Source organism: Drosophila innubila (genome assembly GCF_004354385.1).
Source record: "Drosophila innubila isolate TH190305 chromosome 2L unlocalized genomic scaffold, UK_Dinn_1.0 4_B_2L, whole genome shotgun sequence".
In the NCBI taxonomy this organism is placed as follows: Eukaryota; Metazoa; Arthropoda; class Insecta; order Diptera; family Drosophilidae; genus Drosophila; species Drosophila innubila.
The window spans coordinates 26,038,878-26,055,620 of NW_022995372.1; the positions used below are offsets into that span (position 1 = coordinate 26,038,878).

The following is a 16,743-nucleotide window of genomic DNA, read 5'->3' on the forward strand; positions in this document are numbered from 1 at the left end:
CATTTTCCGAAAGATTAACATCTAACAAAAAAGGTTTTATTACTTTAAAATCACACAGCTGCGAACTGGCCAAAATAATGCCAAATCGATTGATAATATAACTTTGCATATTTTTAGCATTATTGGTGTAAGCGGCAACTTTTGTTTTTGGAATCAACGATTCGAATCAACTGAATCAGGTATTTAGTTCGTTTGTTTACTTAAGTGATAAGTTCCATTGATATTATTCCGATCGATTTGATCCGCTGTTTCTACAGACTGATAAATCTGGTCAGCTTATAATTCAACTGTGAACTGATTTCTAGTTCATTCAGCAATAATATTTCATAAATTAATCATTTGATGAAAATTTTTAATTTGAAATTAGATAAAACAAAGGTGAAATATCCTATAAGTGTTGGGAGCTCGTCACCCCTCTGGGCGAGAAGTTAAATTCTGAAAATTGTTTCAAAATTCTAGCTTTGAAAAACTACCAAAAATACCATTTTGGGAAAAAGGCACTGAAATTAAAAATGATTTAGATCAGATTTTAAGGTTGCCAGACGCTCGAATTAACTGAAATTCTTTTGTGGGGTTCAAGGTTGCCACGCTGTAAGACTTAAAAAAGAAGTGAGTAAGTGCGAAATAAAATAAAATTTTACGCTGGACACGCACGCCGGGTCCTACAGTGATTTCGAGGAAGATTACGATTGGCATAAAACAGACGAACGTGCACGTCTCTTGCCAAAAATTGGCCGAGAATCAACGAATTTAGGCTTGCGGGCGAAGTTAAGGCAGCTGGCGTCTCAGCTGTTTGATATAGAGGAAGTGCAGCAATTAAAGCGTAGACTAAGTAAATACAACAACTACGAGAAGATACCCAACGAGGTGCAGAGTTTGAGGAACAACAACAACAACAAGAAGAAATACTCAAAGACAATGTCGACACCATCAACATCTTCCGTTGGCGATGCGGCTGCAGCGCTGTCCGGCAACCTGCAGTTGCCACCACTGCGAACTCTGGATGACTTTGTGCTGGGATCGGCGCGCTTCCAATTGCCTAATCTAAAGGACTTTGACAAGTGGGGCAATCGTGTGGTCAAAAATTTGCTGTACTATCAAACCAATTATTTCCTTGTCTTTCTGGCCATCTATGTGGTTATGATCATTTTCAATCCCACTAAAATCTTGAGCGGTTTGTTAGTTCAAGCCTTGATTATTGCCATCATTTGGCAGTTCTTCAGCTCCAAATCCAAGACGAACTTCATTGCCAGCCGTCTAACTGGTGGCAATCAAATTCTTGCAGCTCAAAATGCCCAACAGAAGTGGTACATATTGGCGGGAGCATTGTTGGCTGGCTATTTGTTTTTGCATTTGATTAGTGCTGTGCTCTTGACGGCATTTACACTGCTTTTGCCCATCTCGGTGACCTTTATACACTCCTCATTGCGGTTACGGAACATTAAGAACAAGTTGGCCAACACAATTGAGAGCTTTGGACCATCTACTCCCATGGGAGCACTGCTGGATGCATTGAATGTACGCGCTGATGGCGTCATTAACTAAAATAGAGCTGGAGCTTTGTTGGCCATGTTTGAGCACCCTTTTTCATTGAATATAGTTAGGCATGCTGATGCTTTAAATCACTGTATTGTGTATAATTAGATCTTCTCTTTTTTTAAATATTTAAATATGATTTTATTACCAATGTATTTTGCTATTATTACGATAAATGTTAATGTCAATAAAGTCCCATCAAGTATAACGTTGAAAGCACGACTCTAACAATTAATTTATGTGCATACGTGGGACGTGAGTCATGTACATTCGATTTGTCAATCCTCCTGGGAATTGCGTCATATTACTCAATTAAAGCTTATAAATAAATTATTCTACGCAGTTGACTCCAACTTGGCGCTTAATAAATTTTTCATGCAGTCTTGTAATCGAATTGTCGCATTGCAATTGACTAAGCGCTGCTCACAGCTGGATAACAATGAATTTGGCACTTTCTGTTGGATTGGGCACATTGACAACTCCTCCAAGTAGTCAACTGGACAGTATGTTTCCTCGTGTTGCTTGACAAAATTATGCAGCACCACGGCGGCTCTAACTATTTTCTCAGCATTGCTCGGACTCTGACGTAGTGGCTGTGATAAGAGACGCCAGCGAGACAGCAACAAATTAAAGGCCTTATCAATGCTGCCAGCCAGAGCACGAGATAAATGCCGATTGAAATGAAACTGATCGAAATCCAGATATCTGGACTTATAGGGTGTTATAAGATGCTCTCGCATGGGAAACGAAGAATCTGCTATAAAGGTATACACAAAGTTTTCTTGATCCTTCTGGTCTTTTCCACTTTGCAATGGTTCTGGTGGTAATATATTGACCAGCTGTAGATCAAGTAACTGAGATCCAAAATCATAATGCCAATGGAGTTGGTTGTCAACAGCATCTGTCACTGTGGCAATGTCAATGCAGGTGAAGTTAAGATTTGTATCACAGCTGGCCAGCAGTATGATATCATTTGCTCCCTTGTAGTCCACGTCTAGTAGCTTGGCATCCACGGCTCCTAGACAATGGGGCACTTCCCATGTCTGCTGATAGCCCTCGACAATATTGCTCCAATTGGGTTGTGGCATAAATGCTGGCTCAAGTGTATTCCATAGAACTTCGCTGGTTTCCGGTACAACGGCACGCACCGTGGAGCTACCCATTTCAAAGGCCTTTGACAAATCCTGAATACTCTCCACATTGGTCAAGTATCTGTAAAAGTAATCATTTAGAAACTTAGCTTCATACTCTTCTTGCATTTAACTCACACCAAGGTCAGGAACAATCGGCATTCTGGAGATATTGGCCTGCGTATGGAATTTTTATTCAATTGCTCGCCAACCAAACTGAAGAGCATATCAAACACCTGTGGCGTCATGCCGGTGCGCATGCAAAATTCTTCCTGATTACGTGCATTGTAGAAAGCGGTAGCAAAGAGCCCGTCTACATCCCGGCTGAGATTCTCCTTCCTCACCCAAATTCTACGTTGTCTGCCACTGTGAAGTGTTTGAATTTTACGCCGCCTTTTGCTGCTGCTTTCGGGTACTGCTGTTTCCTCCTGCTGTTCGATTAACGGAGAAGATGATAACAGCTGTGAAGTCGATGTTGGACACAATCTCTTTGGACAACTTGACAGCGTTTTTAGAGCTTTATATGCTAAAGGGACAACTTTCTGCAGCCATTGGATATCGCTGATGTCCATGCCCACATGCAAAATAACTTTTATTGAACTAAAGCTGGGTCGTTTCGTTCTAAAAAAGTTCAAATGAGCGGGTCACTGAAATGAACGAGTGAACTTATTCAGTATTTCATGAACTGTATAGTTTAATTTGTTTATTTTATTGAAATTAGTTTTTGTATTTTTTGTACGCTTTTCCACAACGTCGCCACCTGGCCAAATGCTGCCACCCAGCCGAAATGTTCTCATATGCGTATGCATCAGTTAAGGTCAATTGACAAAATTTGTAACTTGAAACCTTTCCACCTTTTTTTTTTTTGATTTTTAACGATTTTTTAATTTTGAAGCTAGAATTTTTTAAATTATTGCAGAACTTTTTCCGGAACTTTCTGCATTTTTAAATATTTTTTCACATATAAATGTGTAACTTCTCTACCCTTGGGATGAAAAGCCTCAAACCTTCATTAAAATGCTTACCTTAATTATATGTTATTTCGAATATAAGATTATCTTAAGATTATTAATTTATTGCACAGTTATGGTACTTTGATATTTGCAATACCTAAATTTCAATTAATCGCTACTGGCGCCAAATTGAACTAGAAATCCCAACTCTAGATTGAGCTACCCACCAATAGAATGCGTCCCTGACTCTTGGTTATTTAGTTCAATTGATCATTTATTCACGGCTGCCAAATTAGCTATTTTATAGCTATATCACAGCTATTTTGCTATTAGAATTTCTTCTAAAACTATGCAAAAGTGCACGCAATAATGATTTCCATCCAGAAATAGCTATATTTTCCACTTAAGTGTTGGCGGTGCTTAATTAAAATTAAGCGTATTTTCTTTGTTTCGCTACCGTTGAAAATCAAATTAGGCCTTTAGAACTGCTATCGTCACAAATGGAATAAATAGCTTAGCTGTTATCGAAGCGAATTTGTAACCCTTGATTGGCGGGCAGTAAATTTCAAATATAAGTATAATATAAAAATGTAATTGTTTTTACTCGCATATTAATCGTAGTGCTTATGTGTACCTCTTAATGATTAGCCACTACACACATATAGTATTAAAAGTTATACGACCCACTTATAAAGATAGAACTTCCGTCTCCTAGATTATACAAACTTATAGCGAATATAGACAAGTTTAGTTCGTGCACAGCTTTTAAGTGGGAAAGACATGACGCAGCAATGGAAATTTAATTCCCATTCTCTTGTAGAGATACCGTCATGTGATTGGCATATTTTACTGAATCTTTACTCAGGGAAACGATCTGAACCTACTGGATATAATGTAATATTGAATTATATTCAATGGAAAGAAAAGGAGCCGGATTTGGACGTCAAGTTTTTATCTCTACATGGTGAATGGCAGAGCGATGGCACCTTTATTATCATTGTAATAAATTACATGTTATCTATATATTCTATTCTTATTTACAAAGCATGTGGTTTTTTTAGGCTAACAATGGTTTCAAAAGGAAATGTTTGTTTTTTAATACTTTGAGCAATAATCTGGAACGCTTGAAAAATTCTCTTCTCTGTTTATCATCTTCCCCTGACGAGTATTTAATCTATGGATATGGAGAGCGTTTGGCACCTGCAGCCGATGTCTATATAAGACAATGTGATAATACTCGGCGACATTTATTGAAGACATCTTGGTACAGGGCTAGTAAGGAAGTTGTTGCTAAATATTCCACACAGTAAGAAACTATATATTTTACGTAATCCGAAAGCTATTAAACATTTCTTTTCGTAAGACCACCTTCTGGTATTACACTTCGCAAACTGGAAACTGAAGATGCTGCAGGTATAAATGAAATATGGCCACATCGTGAAGAGGGTTCCGAGGAGTTTGTCAAACGTTTGATAGACCACAATATATCAGTAGGTGCTTGCGATATTAATGGAAAATTGATAGCCTGGTGCTTGAGGTGAATTTGTTTTCAGTTACATAAGGTTATAGAAAGTGCCACAGAAAAGGAAAACTATATGACTCTATAAAACTATTTTATCTTTAAGATTGCCATTGGGTTCTTTGGGCCTGCTGCAAGTTGAAGAATCCCATAAACGTCTCGGTCTAGGTGGTTTGATGGTGCGCTATATGTCCAAGAAAATATCTGATTTGAATGAGGAACCTCTGGCCGATGTACTTATAGAGAATACGCCATCTAATGCACTGTTTTCAAAGTTGAAATTTCAGAAAATTGATAATGCTTATTTTTATTTTTAAATTGATATTAAGATATTTACAAGCAATAACAAAGTTTAAAAAATAAACGAAACGGCTTAGTTAAAAATGATTTTTCGCAATCTCTTACCCGTTGCAGTTCTCATAGTTCTACATGCGCACACTTACGTAATAGAAGAAGCAGACATATACAAAAACAACACTGTCGTTTTCGATCATACTCGAACAATCACAATAAAATTATATCAGTCAGCAAGTTCGATCATGACTCGTGACTCGATCGAAGGAACGCTCACAAAGGATCACGATCCATGACTATCGTTGCTACTCGAACGTGGTCGGATCAAAACGAACGCTCACAAACGATCACGATCCAATCCGATCGTATGACTCGAGCGCTACTCGACCCGAGTTTATCGAAAGCAAAAAAATCATACCCGCTACTCGATCGTAAACAAAGAGTCCTGTGACTCGATCGAACCCGTTGCGACCGAGTCGCTGAGTGGATTTAAACCAACTCTTTCGCTCTGATGTTCGATCATACTTGAAAATACCCGTTGCAGCTCTCTGGTACATACATACAAAAGTATTTATATTTATGTAAATGAATTTGTATATAACCGCAATTATGTACACACATTTTAATAAATTATTTATTTAATTTTAAATAATTTTTTATTTATTCAATGTCAACTTAGAACAGTTGATTAAAATTAAAATCAAGGCTGCAAACCGGCTGAACCGAAGCCGAACTGAACATCATGAACCGAACTCTTGAAATTATTTACTTTACGATAAAAGGTTCGGATCAAAAAAAATAATTACATAAATTTTATGGTTTTCTAATATTACGCAATTATTTAAGACTTCGGGTTAAAATTAGTCAAATTTAAATCTTTAAATAAATTTTAATTATCATCAAAATTTGATTTCTTTAAAAAACAAAAAAATTTAATTAGTTCAAAATGTAGAGAAAAATGTATAACAATAAAAATACTTTTTTGTGTGAGATTGGTACAGGGGGTATATAAACCAATTCGCGAATCGAACCGATGTCTAGCTTAATTTTTTTTTTATTTTTGTTTTAATTTAAAATATTAATTTTTCATCATTTTATTCTATAGTTCGAATCGCCGAGCCGAACCTTTAACAAAATTTTGGAGGTTTGCAGCCTTGATTAAAATAAAATGATGAAAAATAAATATTTTAAACTAAAACTTAAATGAAAAAATAAAATTAATTAAAATTATAAAAGTATAATTTATTTAATATTATTTAAAGATTGATACTTTTTTTTAGTATTTTTTTTTTGTATGTTTTTTTAGTATCTATATATCCCACAAAAAAAACCTCTACACGATATAAAAGTATAGTGACGAAAGCAATTTCTAGCCCCAAAATTTCTGATATCCAATTTTGTGACAATTTTGTGACAAACAAAACTGAGTTTAATATACAAATTTTAAATAAAAAAAAACTAAAATTGGCATCGTGCACTGTGCGCAAAAGGGGTGAGCTTCTTTGTACAAAAAAATTACATTTTGCGGAGTGCCGAATGCCAATTTTTGTTTTGTTTTTTTTATTAATTTATATTTTTATCTAAAATTTTTATATTAAACTCAATTTTGTTCGTCACAAATTTGGATATCAGAAATTTTGGGGCTAGATATTGCTTTCGTCACTAGACTTTTACCTCGTGTAGAGTTCTTTTGTTAAGGATATCAGAAATTTTTGCAATTGCTTTTGTTTTGACATTGTTACTTTATCATTAATGCAGGCAAATAGTATAATATATAAATTTAGTTGTTGAATTTATTTCATATTTAAAAAAAAATTTTTTATTATAAAGAGTTAAATGCATATTGTATTAGTTTGGTTAAGATTTCTCATAAAACAAAAAAGATTTTCACAGTCAGCAGACAGCTATATGATATAGTGGTCCGATAAGTACCAACTTCGGTCAGGATTTTTAAGACTAACTTAAATGCATATGCTATCAATTTGGTTAAAATATCTCATTAAACAAAAAAGTTTTTCATACTAAAACCTAGTTTTGACCCGATCGGTCCTATGACAGCTATATGATATAGTGTTCCGATTTGTACCAACTTTGGTCAGAATATATAAAACCAAGTTAAATGCAAATTGTATCAGTTTGGTTGAGATATCTCATAAAACCAAAAAGTTGTTCGTACTAAAACGTGGTTTTCGACCGATAGAAAAAAGTATTTATTCACTTAACAGGTGATATATTCCAAACCCCTCAACCAAAATTTATGTTTCATATACCAAAAAACTAATGTAAGCCAAAATATAAGCTAAAAACCTTATTACACCTATAAAATAAGTTACCTAAGTACTTTAGATAAAAAGTTTAAAAGTAAGCCTTAAAGCTCTCTAACACACCTTTCCAATGATATATAGGACATATCTGTAGATTCTATGGTTCGGAAACTGTTAAGGTTTCAATTTTACCGGGATTTCGCGTTTTTCCGCAAAACTAGCGGTTTTTTCAAAAAGTCGTAGAACAAACATTTCTAGATTTTCGAAAAGGAATAAATCCCCATCATTACATCTAAGCTTTTTTAGCGCTTTGATACAAACTGACAAACAAACAAACAAATAAACTGACTTTTTATTTCATTTTGAGATGACCGTTAAAAATTTAAAATTTAGTTATCTTTTCAACCAGTTGTCGGATTTGGGTCATCGAGGTATTAATCGATTATTTTTAATTAGACATTTTAAAAAATAAAAAATGTTAACAAAAGGCTCCAACGGCGCCATTAGCGGCAATCATTTAAATTTTTCCTCTCCCACTTACACCCCCCTATCTCATGACCCAGGTGAATTAAAAAAGCTTTAGAACGCCATTTTGTTAGTTAGGACTATACCTTTTGATCGGTATATAACTCGATCTGATCGGACAGTCATAGCTAATTTTTCCAAATTAGCTGTACCCTTCGTGCTGCTTTCGTCACGAGCCCGAACTGCCGTCCGCAGTGATATTCTTCATCAGCACTTATGTCCGTCTGCTCGTATGAACTAAAAGATCTTAGAGATGGTAAGAGTTAGGCGTACATTTGGAATGTAGCCTCCCTATAATTTCAGGCAGATCCAGTAAATATTAAAATTTTTCCACGCCCACTGTGGGGGACATAGTTCGCAAAAAACCGAGACTATTAATAAAACTTGGTGTTGATATGTGAATACTGGCAAGTGTCTGCCTATGTCTTATACATCCTAAGCAAATTTTATTCAAATCGGCCCACTCACCTTGGTTCATCACCGCGATCGAATCGAGCAGGGGGCGAAGTTCCCTACAGGATAAAAAAAACTTTCCATATTTGCATTCTATAATAGTATTATTTAACTGACAAAATTTAATTTTGTTTTCCAAGTGAAGGCATGTTTTTAATCACTTAAAATAAAATTCACAAAACATCACTCAAACTACAGTGGCTTTATTATGGCTTATAGCAAGATGCAATTTGAAGTGCCAGAAATATTTTTGAATTTTAAATGAAGCCTTAGTATAATAATTCCAAACAAGCCCCTTAATTCACGTGGGACAGGTTTGCCAATATGCCCAGACGATTCTCCACCATAGATTTTAATGTCTAATATCTTATCGGAAGCTTTATTAATCATATCCCTGCGGACGGTAGTTCGCGCAAGTGACGAAAGCATCACGAAGGGTTCGAAAGGCGACTAACAATATATACAGCTAAATTGGAAAATTTGCTACGACTGTGCGATCAGATCGAGCTATATACCGATCGAAAGGTTTAGTCCTAACTTACAAAATGGCTTACTACTTACTTTTTCTAATTCACCTGGGTCATGAGATTGGGGGGTGTAAGTGGGAGGGGAAAAATTTAAATGATTGCAGCTAATGGGGCTGTTGGGACCTTTTAGTAAAAGTTTTAAATTGGTTCAAAGGATAACTAAATTTTAAATTTTTTGGTTCTAATCGAACCGCTATATCATATAGATGTCATAAAACGATCGGGCGAAGTCCAAGTAAGAAAAATTTTTTTTTCATAGTAAGTACGGGGTCTCCGATATTAGAATATGCTCCTCTGTAGCAACGCGAGCAAAGCGAGCAGGGGGCGGAGCCCCAGTTTTCCTTTATAATTAGGGAAAAATTTTTTTTATATATGAAATACGTTCAACAACTAAATTTGTTATTTGAAGTTACAATGTCAAAAGCAAAAGCATTTGCAAAAATTTCTGATATCCCACAAAAAAAAACCCCTACACGAGGTAAAAGTCGAGTGACGAAGCCATTTCAGTTTGGCACTGCGCAAAAAGTAATTCTTATGTACAAAGAAGCTCACCCTTTTTGCTCACAGTGCTCAATCCAATTTTCGCTTTTTTTTTTTATTAATTTATATTTTTATTTACAGTATTTAGATTAAACTAAATTTTGTTCGTCACAAAATTGGAAATCAGAAATTTTGGGGCTAGAAATTGCTTTCGTCACTAGACTTTTACCTCGTGTAGAGGTTTTTTTTGTGGGATTTTGTAAACACAGGAAGGAGAAAAAACATTATTAATTTTCTTATTTTAAAAATTTATATAAGTTTGTGAAAGTATAATGCTCTTTAAGATCGGCTGAGTGAATTTTCGAACGATCCGCTCCGATCGCTCAACCAACTATGAGTCAGCGTTCGAGCCTGATCGAACATCTTTTACCCGTTGAAGTTCTCTGACCGTAACCTCTATTTATGAGGCCCACCAATACACGGACATATTTGGGCCATGTCATTGTAATAAATGCTGCTCACACAGCTGAGAGAGGCGTTGTTTATGACGTCACATTATCAACCACATTAATGGATGATTAAAAATATCATTCTCTTTAACAACTAGATGGACAGAGCTACAGTCGAGCATTCTCGACTGTCGGAGACCCCGTACTTACTATGGAAAAAGCTAAGACTGCTAAAAATTCAAAAATATGCTGTTCACTTGACGGCCTTGCAGGGCGCTGTATTATATTTTCGACTAATTGTTTCAATGGCAGCTATATGATATAGTAAACCGATTTGAACAGGAAAGGATGTAAAAAACAAATTTAAAAGCATATTCTGTCAGTTTGCTTACGCTATCTCATAAAACAAAAAGATTTTCATACTAAGACTTGATTTTCGCCCGATATAGTTATATGATATAGTGAACCAGCTTCTGTAAGGATGCATAAGACTAACTTAAATGCTATTCAATAAGATTGGTTATAATATCTCATAAAACAAAAAAGTTTTTCATACTAAAACTTGATTTTCGACCAATTTATCCTATGGGCGCTATATGACGTAGTCGTCCGATCGAAAATGGAAACAAGCTTGATCTGCCTGCCGGTATGTCGATTTTTAGGCGGTAAACAAACAAACTTAATCTGCTTGCAAAATAGAGGAACCAAAATACCAAGTTTGGTGTCTCTAGCTCTTATAGTCTCTGAGATCTAGGTGTTCATACAGACGGACGGACAGACGGACATTGCTATATCGACTCGGCTATTGATGCTGATCAAGAATATATAAACTTTATAGGGTCTGCCACGCCTCCTTCTGCCTGTTACGCACATATTCTTTAAAACAAACTTAATAGACCCCTGTACATTTTTTAAGTACGGGGTTTGAAAAGAAACCACGACAAATTCACACTACTCTCAGTTGTTGGGCAGCTTTAAAGATAGAAAGATATGTCGCAGTGCTTGGAAACAAACTCGCATTCTCTTGTCGAGATACCGCCAAACGAATGGAGTATTTTACTGGAACTCTATAAGGAGAGAAGGACAGAACCTTCTGGATATAATCTGATAAATAATTGTATCAAATGGATTGAAAAAGAACCTGATTTTGATGTAAAGTGTTTATCGCTAGACGGAGACTGGAAGAACGACGGCACGTTTTTAATGATTGTACGTACATAAGTTAATACATGTAATCTGTTTGCTAAATACTGTGGATCAGTTTACTCACATACAAACTTATTTTTAGGTAATTAATGACGTCAAGTACAAATTTGTGTATTTTAACACGCTCAGTAATAATTTGAAGCGCTTATCCAACGCACTTCTCTGCTTGTCATACACGGATGGACATTATAAGCTACACGATTATGGGGAGCGTCTGTTGCCAGCAGTTGAGGACTATAAAAGAAGTGCTCTTAACGAGGATGTTCAGACCACACAGACGGCCTGGTACAAAGCCCCTAGGGAAATTGTTGCACACTTTTCAACAGAGTACGCCAGAAAATTGTTATAGTCTAAAAATCGATTAATCTTTAAAATTTTCAGTCCACCTGTTGGTATTAGCTTGCGCAGTTTAGACACTGAGGATATTCTGACTGTTAATAATCTCTGGAGATATGGTACCGAATACACCGTCAAGTTTATCAGACGATTAATACTCTACAATGTCTCAGTTGGTGCCTTTGATACAGATGGAAAATTGGTAGCCTGTTGCTTAAGGTGAGTGTATTAAATTTCTCAGTTCAGATCTATAAAAGTTTTGTTTAACGCAGATTGCCCATTGGCGCATTGGGCGTTCTCCATGTTTTGGACTCTCATCGACGTCTCGGCCTAGGCAGTTTGATGGTTCGTTGTCTTGCCAAGAAAATATCCAAACTGGGCGACGAAGTGCTCGCACCAGTTGTCAAAGAGAATATAGCCTCGCGGAAAATGTTTGAGAAACTGGGCTTTCAAATGATCGATTACATTTATTGGACTGGCTAAACTGTGAGTTAGCGTGCGCACATTTTGTTTATAAATTGTCTGGCAATAAACGATTTTTTGTTTGAAATACATCTGTTTCTATTTACACTTATTATCTTCACAACTGGTTAAATTTGATTAAAAATAATTGAACATTTTTGAAAACAGTTTTAGTTTTATAAATTCCAAAATTAAGATGAAATTTAGAACCTATTAAGAGTTGAAAAAATAATAGCTCGAAGTTGTTCGAAATATCTTAAAGGGTATGTAATATTACAATTATTATTATCAGTTCCTATAATGAAACCTATATCTTATTTATGTATATGAAATAAATAATTTAAAACTACTGTGTAAAATTCCAAGTTTTTAGACCCCATACTTAAAAAAAGTATAGGGGTCTATTAAGTTTGTTTTAAAGAATATGTGCGTAACAGGTAGAATGAGGCGTGGCAGACCCCATAAAGAATATATATTCTTGATCAGCATCAACAGCCAAGTCGATATAGCAATGTCCGTCTGTGTGAGCGCCCAATTCTCGGAGACTATAAAAGATAGAGATACCAAACTTTCACACACAGTCTCCAAAGGTGTAGAGTAACCAAGTTTGACACACAGATTTCTATAGACCCGACGCAGATCAAGTTTGTTTTAAATTCAAGCCACACCCCCTTTCGCCCCCGCAAATCGCGAAAAACCACCTCGACCACAGTTTTTAAGATTATTCGTTTTTTATGGTAATTACTGTTATATATTATTCAAGGGCGTAGGCATGGGGTGCCCCTATATTCATGCCTAACAAACTTTTAACTCCCTAAATCCACTCAGGGCTGGTTTTCAATGTTTCCTTACATTTTATCAAAAAGATCATTTCCAATTTTACATTAATTTCTATACATTTTACGTCAAAATATCTCTGATTTAGTTATCAAACCTCTTAACTAACCAATGAAAAACTGGTCATCAGAGATGTTTAGCTTCAAATCAGATAACAAAAAAATTTCAAACTTAGTGCTTGAAAGGTTTTGAGTATGTGTGGTACTATTCATAAAAGATACAGAAAATATTAACAAAATTTTTAATTATTGAAGTATTTAATAAAAAAAAAAAAATTTTAATTTTAAGCTGAATTTAGTTGCTACAGCGATCATACACTTCTGTCGGAGACCCCGTACTTACTATGAAAAAAAAGTTTTTCATACTAAGACTTGGATTTCGCCCAATCGGTCCTATGACAGCTATATGATATAGTGGTTCGTTAGAACCAACTTTGGTCAAGATCTATAAGTCTAACTTAAATGCATATTCTATTAGTTTGGTTAGGATATCTCGTAAAACAAAAAAGTTTTTCATACTGAGACTTAACATTGGACCGATCGGTCCTATGACAGCTATATGATTTAGTGGTCCGATTTGAACCAATTTCGGTAAGGATATATAAGACGAAGTTAAATGCATATTGTATCACCACAAAGTTTTTCGTACTAAAACGTGATTTTCGACCGATAGACAAATGTGTAAACCCAAAATTTTACGTACAACAACATACTTAATTTTAATAAAAATCGTTAGAGCCGTTTTGACAGAAAAATGCCAAAATGTAAGCTAAAAAAACTTTATTTTACCTGTAAAATGTTACCTGAGTACTTAAAAAAATTTTATATAGAACATACCTGTAGCTTCTATGGTATGGAAACTGTTGGGGTTTCAATGTTAGCGGGATTTAGCGTTTTCCCGCTAAGCTAGCGTTTTTTTTTAAAGTCGTTGAACTAACATTTCTAGATTTTCGAAATGGAATAGATCCCCATCATTACATCTAAGCTTTTTTAGCGCTTTGATACAAACAGACAAACAAACAAACTGACTTTTCATTTCATTTTGAGAAGTCCACTAAAAATTTCAAATTTATTTCTCTTTTGAACCAGTTATCGTATTTGGATGATCAAGGCCACAATCGACGCGTATTTTTCATTTAAATTAGCTGCAATCATTGAAATTTTTCCCCTGCCACCTACACCCCCGTATCTCATGACCCAGGTGAGTTAGAAAAAGTTTTAGTGTGCCATTTTGTAAGTTAGGACTAAACCTTTTGATCGGTATATAGCTCGATCTGATCGGACAGTCGGAGCAAATTCCAATTTAGCTGTATATATTGTTAACCGCCTTTCGCAGCTTCGTGCTGCTTTCGTAACTAGCGCGAACTGCCGTCCGCAGTGATTAAATTCGCTCAGTTATATAACATATTTATATCGAATATAAAAAAAATTTAGTATCTTATTACATACTAATATCGAAGTAATAAACAATGTATCTAATTATATACCATGTTTATACAGTGCATTAAGTTGCTTTAATTGAAAGCGAGTTACCTTAGAACGACTTTGTAAAAACTTTTTTAATGCGACTTAACGTTAACAGGGATTCTGCAAAGCTCGCTTTTTAAACCTGTCGCTAATTTTTTACGCCGCTTTAAATATACGTATAAACACTAATCGCTTTAAAAATGTACTACAATACCGTATGGTTGTATATACAACTACTTAGTGCCATTGAAAATGCAACGATATGCTAAATATTTAATTAATACACAATAATAACACCTAAAAAAATGTGTTGTAAGAACAAATGATTTGAGTTAAAATCAGGTTTAGCTGGTCTATAAACATGGTAATATACTTATTAAAGTGAAAAATCAAGCTATAAACAATGTTATGTATCAGGGGTGTACGCAGGTATGGGCAGGAGGGGGCAGCTGCCCCCCCCCCCCTAGATCCTTCAAAATAAAAAAAATTATAGAGAAACTTTTTATGTATCGTATTCCAAAAATAATGTAATTTAAAAGATGCTAACGCAGCTTAAAATAATAAAAATCATTGCAAAAATACAATCAGTTGAAAAAATATTAAGGAACGAATTTTCAAACATAATAAATGCAAAAAATTAAAAGAGTTTGCTTGTGCTTGCGTAGACCCAAATGTTTCTGGAGCCCAAGTCGTCACCACCACTTAACAAATTTTCCTATAATCAAAATTTTTGTAATTTTTTAAAATCTATCATTTTTAAAAGTCTTATCTCTAGAGGGGAGCGTGCTTTATTCAACATTTCTTCAAAATCACTCAGCCGATCTTAAAGAGCATTATACTTTCACAAACTAATATATATTTTTAAAATAAGAATTGAATTAAATAAGCTTCCGATAAGATATTCGACATTAAAATCAATGGTGGAGAATCGGCTGGGCATATTTGCAAACCTGACAACGTGAAGGGGGTTTGTTTGTTATTATTATAAGGCTTAATTTAAAATTCAAAAATATTTCGAGGACGGCAAACTGCATCTTGCTATAAGCCACAATAAAACCACTGCAATTTGAGAGATGCTTTGCGAATTTTATTTTAAGTGCCTTCACATGCCTTCCCTTGGAGTACAAAATTAAATTTTGCCAGTTAAATAATACTGTTATAGAATTCAAATATGGGAAGTTTTTTTTATCCAGAAGTAGCTCCGCCCCCTGATCGATTCGATCAGTTGAGTTGAGCGCAGGTTAACAAAGACTTTTTTTTTACGAATGGCAACTTTATGATATAGTGGGCCAATTTGAATAAAATTTGTTTAGGATATTCAAGACATAGGCAGACACTTGCCAGTATTCACATATTACCACCAAGTTTAATTAATAGTCTCGGTTTTTTGCAATCTACGCCCCCCACAGTGGGCGTGGAAAAATTTTAATATTTACTGGATCTGCCTGAAATTATAGGGAAACTACATTCCAAGTGTACGCCTAACTCTTACCATCTCTAAGATGTTTTAGTTCATACGAACAGACGGACATAAGAATATCGACTCGGGGGTCTGACACGCCTCCTTCCCGCACAGGGTATTAAAATACAAATTGTATTCGACAGCCCTAAGCCTAATACATAAGATTTTAGGCCAACTTTTAAATCTCTTTGGTTAGCGATCCCTCTTTTGAGTAACAGGCCACATGATACAACCAACACTTACATAAAAGAGTGGAGCATGGCATGGTACAGCTGATACAAGAGATGCCAGTCCCTATCATTAGTACCATTTTTGATGTCTTGACTAGCGATTCAAGCCTAATGTCAGAACCATGATGAAATTATTACATAAATATTCATGGCATTGCTATTTATTTTGTTTCTTTTATTTTACAGCACACAAAACGAAACAGTATACAAAACCAAACAAAAGCAAAATCGCGGACCCGAAAGAGAGCCGAAAGAGAGAAAGCCACCACCTTGTTATAATTTCATCATGTATAGTTATACATATATGAGATCGCAACCGTATTTGAAATAATATCACAGTATCGATGCTCTTTCAATCTTGTCAATGTAAAAACAATTCGAGAGAATTGCTGCAATGTACATACGTTCCAACAAATATTTATTAATTACCTTAAATATAATCTATGTTTTAAAAATGTTTTCATGACACACTGATAAGAACCTATAAAGATTATGCTGTTATCTAAACACTGGGCAATTTGGAAAATTTTCTTTGTGTGACTCTTTTAAAATGAATTTGGCTAGTTTTTCTCTGTGTCTCTCTTATGCATTAATACAATTGAAATTTCTGTACT

General features: G+C 35.1%; 4 protein-coding genes across 5 annotated transcripts; 3 read left to right on the top strand and 1 right to left on the bottom strand.

Annotated features, from left to right (window-relative positions):
* The first annotated feature begins 634 nt into the window (after positions 1-634).
* LOC117780981 (PRA1 family protein 3) lies at positions 635-1,728 on the top strand. Its single transcript, XM_034617685.1, has one exon. It carries the CDS (start codon positions 919-921, stop codon positions 1,543-1,545), a length of 627 nt encoding a protein of 208 aa, XP_034473576.1. The 5' UTR covers positions 635-918; the 3' UTR covers positions 1,546-1,728.
* Positions 1,673-3,253, bottom strand: LOC117780980. Its single transcript, XM_034617684.1, has 2 exons — positions 2,805-3,253; positions 1,673-2,748 (listed from the first exon to the last, which is right to left on the bottom strand). Exons 1-2 carry the CDS (start codon positions 3,236-3,238, stop codon positions 1,872-1,874), a joined length of 1,311 nt encoding a protein of 436 aa, XP_034473575.1. The 5' UTR covers positions 3,239-3,253; the 3' UTR covers positions 1,673-1,871.
* Positions 3,254-4,360: 1,107 nt separating this feature from the next.
* LOC117781043 lies at positions 4,361-5,507 on the top strand. 2 transcript variants are annotated; one of them, XM_034617759.1, is made up of 4 exons: positions 4,361-4,618; positions 4,681-4,925; positions 4,983-5,156; positions 5,245-5,507. In XM_034617759.1, exons 1-4 carry the CDS (start codon positions 4,400-4,402, stop codon positions 5,453-5,455), a joined length of 849 nt encoding a protein of 282 aa, XP_034473650.1. In that variant the 5' UTR covers positions 4,361-4,399; the 3' UTR covers positions 5,456-5,507. The 2 variants fall into 2 exon arrangements, with proteins under 2 accessions (XP_034473650.1, XP_034473651.1); XM_034617760.1 differs by having other exon boundaries at positions 4,983-5,181; positions 5,245-5,416.
* Positions 5,508-11,072: 5,565 nt separating this feature from the next.
* On the top strand, positions 11,073-12,222 carry LOC117781045. The gene is made up of 4 exons (XM_034617761.1): positions 11,073-11,339; positions 11,419-11,663; positions 11,718-11,891; positions 11,945-12,222. Exons 1-4 carry the CDS (start codon positions 11,121-11,123, stop codon positions 12,153-12,155), a joined length of 849 nt encoding a protein of 282 aa, XP_034473652.1. The 5' UTR covers positions 11,073-11,120; the 3' UTR covers positions 12,156-12,222.
* The last annotated feature ends 4,521 nt before the right edge of the window (positions 12,223-16,743 follow it).